General features: G+C 35.1%; 1 protein-coding gene across 1 annotated transcript; it reads right to left on the reverse strand.

Annotated features, from left to right (window-relative positions):
* Positions 1–222: 222 nt before the first annotated feature.
* Positions 223–8,285, reverse strand: gpd1a (glycerol-3-phosphate dehydrogenase 1a). The gene is made up of 8 exons (XM_058785564.1): positions 8,139–8,285; positions 6,815–6,992; positions 5,840–5,980; positions 5,545–5,683; positions 5,340–5,452; positions 3,313–3,549; positions 878–984; positions 223–778 (listed from the first exon to the last, which is right to left on the reverse strand). The coding sequence occupies exons 1-8, from the start codon at positions 8,180–8,182 to the stop codon at positions 682–684; spliced, it is 1,056 nt and encodes a 351-aa protein (XP_058641547.1). The 5' UTR covers positions 8,183–8,285; the 3' UTR covers positions 223–681.
* Between the last annotated feature and the right edge of the window lie 1,237 nt (positions 8,286–9,522).

Here is a 9,522-nt window from a genome sequence, read left to right on the forward strand (position 1 = left end):
CATATTCTAAAAAAAACAAAACAAAAAAACCACAAGAAGCATAAATCAGTTACTTAAGATTCATATTTCATTCATTCATTTTTAATTGCGTCTCAAGTGTTCAAATACTTTTTGGGGCCACTGTAAATCATTCAGACGGTCATGTCTTACGCATACTGTACAGCCCTCAACATGCTATTTATTTCACAAAAAGATTGTCTGAAAGAACTAGACCGCTAGAGCTCACAGATAACAGTGATTTTATTTCACATTACATATTGAGAACATTCATTTCAGTGTGACTGAGAACTGTTTCCCTCTGAATGGATGGTAACAGATTTAGTGGCACTTAAAGAGGAGCGCTTAGTCTGACATTTGAGGCTTTTCTGCAGAATAAAGTGGCTGAAAGTACACAGCTGCAGGACGGATTCATTAAAAATGAGCAGCAGCCAGCTATGACAAAACCTGAGAGAGTGTCCTCGTGTGACTTTGGTCACTCTTAATGTAACACACACTCACACCACAGACTGAATCACCGTAGATTTGTATGCTGCTTCTGTTTGACAAAGTTGGTTAAGAAAGTGTTATCTAGTTAAGATCTAGATAACAAGAGCAATGCTGTTCTGTTCAGCAGGGCTCACATACATACGATACCACACACAAACACTCACACATACTCAGTACTGCAGCTCTGTTCTTCTTTCACTGATGTTCTGGATGATTCTGCAGGCAGTGGATGAACTCAGTAACAGGCCGACCCTCGTAACAGATTCCATACACGCCATTAAAAAGAGGAAATCTGTGGGAAGAGAAAACGTTCCGATGTGTTGAATTGTTTTTAATATGTTTGGTCTTGGGCACGAGAGGTTTGGATCTGTAATGAAAGTTTGAGTCTTACCTGTCCAGTACACCTTTGTTTTGAAGTATGGTGTGAACTTCAGCGGCCGTGGCTGGACCCTGTAGTTTCTGACCGTTCAACATTTCCTTTTCAAGCTCTTCAAGAGACTGAAACACAGAGAATTGGAGGACTACAGCAGGGTTCCTCAAATCTTTCCCTGGAGGGCCAATCTGCTGCAGAGTTTAGCTCCAACCCTGATCAAACTCACCTACCTGTGATTTTCTAATGATCTTGAAGACTCTGATTAGCATGCTCAGGTGTGTTTGATTAGGGTTAGAGCTAAACTCTGCAGGAGTGGGCCAGATTTGAGGATGCCTGGACTACAGTGTATATATACTGGAAAAATGGTTTACTTTATTTGCTCTATTGTTGTTTTGTATGTTACGATGCATGTTATTTGACCTGTTTTGCACTATTCTCATTATTACGGTGGCCGAGAGAGCTCAACCCGCTGCAACTTCAGAAAACACATGCAAATAGAAAAAGCACCAGCAAATCAAGAAAACATCTTCATCAGTTTGATAGCAGGTGCTGCAAATGCCCACAACACAACCAAATAAAGAATTTTATGTGCAGCGCGTTTCTTTGTTTGTGTTGGGAGCATTTGCAGTGCGTGTGTTGTCAAATTGACGAAGTTGTTTTCTTAATTTGCAAATATATATATAAAAAAAAAAAACGCCTGCAGTGCGTTTCTTTATTTGGTTGTGTTGTGAGCATTTGCAGCGCATGCGTTGTAAAGTTGAGGAAGTTTCTTTCTTAATTTGCAGGTGTTTTTTCTACTTGCAGCGCGTTGAGCTCTCTCGGCCACCGTACATTATGCACTGAACTACATATTGTTTTGGCAGTGCAAATGTACCCTTTTTGCTAAACTGAAAATGGAATTTAAAGAAATTTTTGGGCGAAGATAAAATGTTTTACATATTTGCTGGTCTCATATATTCAATACTTGGCAATACGCATTGCATCTTTTTTTATTTTAATTTTTTGGACCAGGCTGATTTGAATATGGTTCCGCATACAGTAATCTCAACTCTGTTTGACTCATTTTATATTTAAATATATTATATAATATTTTATTATATCCATCTATTCTGCTGATTTTCCCCAAAATAAAAATTTGAAAAAAAAAAAAAAGTCAAATTGTCAAAGTATGATTATGACAGTTATTTTATATCATTGAGATTCTATTATAGTTTATCAATATATTGAATGTTTATTCATATTCTGAAATATTTATAATCATTTTAGTTGAAGGTTTAGTAATTTTTTTTTTTTTTGTGCTTTTTTTTTTTTAGTAAACTTTTTTTTTTTTCGTAGTTTTACTTGGTATTTTAGTACATCAGCTAAATTAAAATGCTGTCTTGGCAACTAGCTAAAATATATATATTTTAAATATTTCATTTAATTTCACATTTACTTTATTTCAAATAACAGTTTAACAAGGAATGCCACGGAATTTGTCAAAGTTTGGATGAATTAATCAAAAGTAGGTCATTACACTTAAATCAAATCGCTAGTCGATTTCAAATCGACTAGTATCTGTAAATATTAAGCTGCAAAAGTCGATTCAGATATGAATCCCGCATGTTCTGCGGGTCTCTGTGTGAATGAATGAATGGCAGAGACGCGCGTCTTTTTTTTACTACACACACTGAAGTGTGCGTGACGCTTGCGGTGATTTCAGCATCTGCCGTCTCAATGAGGACATAAAAACATAAACATCTACAGAACTGCTCTGAAAGTCACTTCACGAGCATTTTACCGTTTCATTTGAGTAAAACCAGTGTCATATCATATAGCTACACACAGAAATTTAAAGGTATTCACGGCAACCCGTCAAAATAAAAGTTTATCTTAAAGACATTGTGCCAGAAATATATTACTATTATTTAGTAGAATGTATGTGATACTATTACTACTGTTGAAAAAAATTAATATTTATTTTTAAAGAAATAATCACACAATATTTCTTCCATATTTTAATTTTAATATTAAATCCCCTTTATTTACCAAAAAATAAATAAAAATGTTTAAATTTCACTTATTTGGGTGAAACTTTACTGTTTACTGTTTTTCATACTTTTATTACTTGTGGAAAAACTTGAAACTATTTAAATAAGTATAAAGAATGGCATTGATTTTTGTACATTTTATTTTTGTTTGACTTTATTAAAAATAGTGTTTTTTAATTAGCATGTGGTACCGAAATTGGTACCGAGAACCGTTGTTTTTCACTGGTATCGGTACCGAATACTGAAATTTTGGTACCGTGACAACACTAATTTCCACTTTAAAAATACTGTCTGACACAAAGCTATTGTATAAGACTTGAAATACAGAGTTTGAGTCATATATGTTGCACATATCCTTATGCAATTACATAAAGTACAATTTTTAATTTCTGTGTGAATCGTCTTTATGTTTTGGTGTCTCACCTTGCCAGTCTTGGCAAAAGCCTCTGCAACTTTCCGGTTTCGTCCTCCGTAGCATGTAGTAATGAGATCAGCGACGCCACAGCTCTCCAAGAAAGTTGCAGGGGAGACCGAGCCAGCGGTGCAGAACAACCGAGCAAAGCTGATCATCTCCATGAGACCCAGTCTGATCACCGCAGCCTTCGTATTGTCACCGAAACCCAACCCGTCACAGAAACCTGCTCCCACTGCCACTATGTTCTGTAGGAAGACACAGAGGGTCTAAATGTCTGATATGTTCAGAGCTGGATTACGACAAAATGTGATGTTTGGAAAGGTCCCATGATACTATATTTTTATGGTGCTTGTGTTCTTTCAGAGCACTATGAAGCTTGACATTAGGGTCAGTAAATGATGACAGAATTCATTAATGAACAAACAATCTGTTCATGTAACTCTGCAACCAAACAAACTTCAGAAGCTGTGTTTTCTCCTGTAGCTCAAACAGCAGAGCATGGCAAACCAAGCATGACACCAAAGTCATGGGTCTGATTTCCAGGGAATGCATAAACTGGTAAAAATGTCTACACTGAATGCAATGCAAGTTGCTGTGGACAAAATGTCTGCCAAATGCATTTACAGTTTACATTTAATCATTTAGCAGACGCTTTTATCCAGTGACGTACAATATGAGAACAATAGAAGCAATGAGACCATCGAGAGTGCAGCAGTATACAAGTGCCATGACAAGTTTCAGTTAGCCCAGCACAGTACACGTAGCTAGGTTTTTTTTTTAAATAGATAGAATAGGTAAGTGTTAGTATTAGTTGGTCAGGTGCTGGCGAAAAAGATGCGTCTTTAGATGTTTCTTGAAAATGGATAAAGATTCAGCTGTTCGAATTGTGATTGGGAGGTCATTCCACCAGCTGGGCACAGTCCAGGAAAAGGTCCGTGAGAGGGATTTGGTACCTCATATGCATAAATGTATATGTATTTATATTTACCAAAAATTCCCTAAAAGGCAAAATATGACACTTAAATACAAAATAATAATTTAGAAAAAAGAGAAAAAAGAATATATATAATTAATATTTAGTATCATTAAAAACAAACCCAATAAAATATTTGGACACTTAAGCTTTAACAACTGAAACAGTTATTATTGTTATCTAATATTAAAACAATACGAAAATAAATGTTAAATATAAATAAATAATAAATGTCAGCTGAAATAAATTAAAATATAAACTTATTTTTATATTGCAATATAAAAGTTGCAATACTTAACAAAAAATAAATAAAACTATACATAATAGAAATTAATAAATAATATATAGACATTTTAAAAAATAAAAATGAAATGAAATTGTTCAAATTTAAACTAAAATTAAAGTAAAAACAGAAAATCTATAAATAAAATCTAAATCTAAATTGAATATATTCAAAGAAAGATGGCACAAGCACACTTTTCAAGCAACATTTGAAAGCATAACTTTGTTAGTGGCAGTATTACTTGTATTATTTATATATTATGATGTTATTTATTTATATTTTGAATTAGCTTTTAATTTGTTTAGTTTTTTAATATTTCTATTTAGCTTTATTTGGTTTAGTTTTTACTAATATATATATAAATATACTTACCTATATATGCTTATAATATAAAAATACAATATTTCCATATATACATATATATCATTTCAACCATTTATTTTAGTTTTAGTTAATAATAACAATACTGCTAATTTAATGGTCAAAGAATTTGGACCTTTCAGTTTGATTGTTTTGTGTTTATACATCATGCTTCAAACAATCACCTGCTGTATTTACAGCAAAAGAGAACGTTAATAGACTGTAAAACTGACAACTCGCACTTGCCAAATTAAGACAGACCAGTATTATTACTGCGGTTGATAAAACAACTGCAACACTGCATGTAATGTCAAGCTAAAAACAGATTTAACCGAATATCACCCATGTGAACTGTTTACATATCCACAGCTTTGACTATTTTGTGAGGGGTAAAATGAAGAAGTGTGAATGCTCAAAACCTTCAGAGCACCACAGATCTCAACCACATCTGCTTCCTGTACGACCGTGACCCGGAAGTGATGCGTCTGCATGAGCTCTTTAAGCAATGCCCCTTGAGCTTGATCCCTACAGCCTTAAAAACATAAAACACACAAATACATATATCACCCGAAACACAAAAACGGACTAATCTGATACATTCACACAGCTTTTCATCAGCCTCACCAATGGTGGTTTCACAGAATTTCTCATCCGCCACTTCATTGGCGATATTTGCTCCCATCAACACGCTCATCTTGATGCCCAGCTTCTCACGAATAACCTCTGAGATCAGCTTCAGTCCATCCGGGCCTTCGTCCACCCCCTAAACCGACCACATGCACAGTCATCGTTTGCTATCTGTGTCTAATCTGACAGTCTTGTGATCTTAGAAAGCAACTTTCCTCTATTTCCCCTATGAAAGACTGATGAGTAAGAGAGAAAACGGCACACAGTGCATATATTGACGAGTGTACGGGACCTTGATGAGTGACATTCCCAGCGCGTCCGGTTTGATTTTGCCCTTCATGGTGTCACAGACACGGCCGATGAACTGATGTGGAATCACAAAGAGCAGTATATCAGCGCTCTTGGCAGCGTCGAGCAGATCTGGCACCGCCACCTGTGAGCGAGAGAGAGAGGAGAGAACGAGAGGAGAATAGAGAGAAGGATCTGTTTGATACTGAATGATGAAACCTGGAGAAACATGCATGCACTCGATATATTCACTATATGATTGGTCACACCTACAGTACGGTGCTCTGTTTTGTGTGACTGACATGTTGGCTGAGTTTGAGTTTGGGTCCACACCAAGCCAAAACCACCTTGTTCACAGACAAATCCTTTTGGTTACTGTACCGTGTCTCTGTTGCATCTGCCAATGGTTTTCTAGGCCTCTAGCCCAGTCCTCTAGTGAACCTAGTAAGGCCGAAGCATTTGGCTGACTCTCAACCATTTGGACTACAGGTCATAATGATGGAGAAACCACATGCAGCTTCGTCAGCTTCTTATTAGTTGCTTGAGTGCAAATGGATGGGTTCCTTTGTTTTGGGGGAGAATCTAGTGGCTCAGCACTCTTCTCCAGACTTCTGTGTTGTGCGTAACTTCCTCTATAGAAGAGCAACTATTTGCTGTTATGACAATTTTCCAGGCAAAACATGAAATATCTGTTTGTGTGGTTGAAACTTAAAACAGTTTCTTACAACAGCTATTTATTATTATTATTTATAGATTTTTATCATATTAAAATAATATATAATATATGTTATATACAACAACTTCATATATACATATATATGTATGCATTTAGTATTTTATTATATAAGTAAAACTATTGTTTTATTTTTATAATAGAATATATTACTTTATTTTATTAGACATTATTTATTAAATGTACACATTTTATTATTTATATAAAATAAATTATATGATCAAGTGTAAGATGTAAGTTTCTTACAACATTCTCCGGAAGCTTGTGTCCAGGCAAATACTTGACGTTCTCGTGGTCTGTGTTTATGACCTCTGTGAGTTTACGTCCGTTCACCGTCTCTTCAAACACCCACATATTAACCGTGGAGTCAAACTTTGAATTATTCCTTGCATTTGTGCCAACTATCTTAGCAATAGCAGAACCCCTGTGGACAGGAGCGAAAGAGAGAAAGTTAATTATGTGAAAGGTTGCATGCAATATTAGAATACTTTGAGTGAACACTGTGGGGTGAAATGCAACCAAGGACTTTACTCTCATTACAACCTCTGGGATCTCGCACCAAAAGGCACGTTTGCATTCCAAGGGACAGGGATGATATAGTGATCAAAGCCTGTTGTGTGAGATCAGACGGTCAGTCTACTCTAGTAAAAGTGGGGGTTAACTAGTCTCAGTTTTAGTTTAGGTCAGTTTGATCCCAAACAAGGATCACTGAAGTGACTGCAAAATACCCAGAAATATCCCTTTTGTTTGGGGAAATGAATTATTTTGGGTTGGTAATGTGTGTAAACACTGAATTTAGATTTATCTATAAACATTTCTAGAGTTCAGAGTTTATAAAAAATTCAATATGACTCTTAACTGGATGTATAAACATAAACTTGTATTGTTGTTGCATAACTACTTTTCTTGTTTAGTGTGACCATAAATAGGTGGTTTTAAAGGAACAGTAGCCCATTTCAAAGATTTCAAGCTTGTGAAAGTCTCAAAATGATCAGCAGATCATATTTACCTTAATAAATGTCTATCAATGTGTACATTATTAAAATCCTTAAAAGTTTAAGGAAGAGTCTTAGACAAACCTACAGTGAATCTTTTTCATGCATTGTAATATTATACACATTTCTGCAGCTGTCAGATTAAAAAAATTAGAAATGGACATAATACTGAACCACAGATGTGGCCAGACGGCTGTACCTTGGTTAGTTGAAACTTATGGAACATAAATACTGAACCTAACCAGTGTGACTGACTGGAACATGTGTCCTACTTGTCTTGCATTGCAGCAATGTAACAAATGCCTCATGTAAACAGTGATAAATAGTCTTCATTCACGGCAGTTGAACAGAACTTCTGAAGTGGATCTCACATTGTGCAACAAAAACTACAATGTTATATATCAGTATAATCTCTATTAATACGTCTGCTAGTAATGCCCTTTCAAATGTCATAACCTTAAACTTGTTAATAGTATGTGATTCATTGAACGGTTTGAACTAGTAGTCTTATGCTGTCATATGATCCTAAATCCCTACAGCTCAAACAGTCATTTCTAAAAGACGAATAATTTTACCAGTTCCCAGAGCCGACGATGCAAACTCTTTTTGGACTTGACATTGCGCTGAGACTCTTCACCGGATCCTTCGCAGAATTACAGTCACTCAGATCTGTCAATCAAAGCGCCGCGCAGTGAACGCACACTTGAGTGTTTTGTCCGTGAAGCCACGCCCCCGGGCACGATTGGCCACTCAGATGGCCTATTATCAACTGGTGGGTGTGATTACGGATTCTCAAAAGCATGTGATTCACTTTTTATGTTAAAAAGAGCAGGGGTGAGTAACTCCATTCAATACTAAGGTTTCACCATTATAAATATATAATATTACCATTTTACAGTAATAGTAAAATAGTATTATTTTAGTAATAAGTTGTATCAGTAATACAGTATGTACATGACCAGTTTTCATTATCATGTTTTATGCACTGACACAAACTTTAGTCTCAGTCGGACATAATGACACACACTCAAAGCCAAGCTGCAACCTGACACTCAGCAAAAACAACACAGTGTTAGAGTACAATACTGGATTTGTCTGCTAGCTTAAGGACTGATTGTAAAGCTTAAAATCTATTTTTAGCACGAGCAATCAATAAGTTATAAAGTGAGATGGGAAGTATAAAGCACACACGCAAACCTGTCACGAACGGGAATTGTGATACATTGTAATGGTCCTACAAATATGCTTCATGCAGACTATAATTTCTTCTTTTCTTTATCTTTTGATTGAAATGTGAGACATTTTTGTGAGATTAAGCCACACATGGAAGTAAAATATCAACTGATTCATCAGAATAGGAATTTAACAAAGGAACTGAGTGGCTTAAGATGGCAAAACGCCCTTTGAACAATAGAATCCCCTGTTAAGGAATAAATTGAATGCCAGAACAGTTCTCAGGGGCCAAAGGTCAAAGTTCCATGGGAGAAACGACAAGAATTCCTCAATTCAAAATGAGCTTATGGATTTTTTGGAGAGTTAAAACCTTTGTGTTATTTCAGAATTATTGATTTAGTATGAATTCATATTTTTAATTGTTTTTACAAAACAATTCAAAATATGAATTAACTTTTATTTTATATGTTTTATATTTAATTTCAATTTTAGTTCACGTTTTAGAAATTTTGTTGAAATTTTTGTTGATTAGCTTGAATTTGTTTCAGTTTTAGTTATTTTAATACTTAAACTTATTTCAGTTGCCAAGGCAACAATTTGTCCCAAAATGACATCTTAAGTTGTACAGACACGCACACAGAAATATTCCAGGCAGGCAGTTAAGCAAGAGATCATTTTATGCATGATTATTCATTTAAAAAAAAATCATATTTTATTACAGTCACATGATAAACATCAAAATAATACAGAAATGTATCAGTTGAAAAAGTTTGATTTACATATTAA

Source organism: Onychostoma macrolepis, chromosome 08 (genome assembly GCF_012432095.1).
Source record: "Onychostoma macrolepis isolate SWU-2019 chromosome 08, ASM1243209v1, whole genome shotgun sequence".
In the NCBI taxonomy this organism is placed as follows: Eukaryota; Metazoa; Chordata; class Actinopteri; order Cypriniformes; family Cyprinidae; genus Onychostoma; species Onychostoma macrolepis.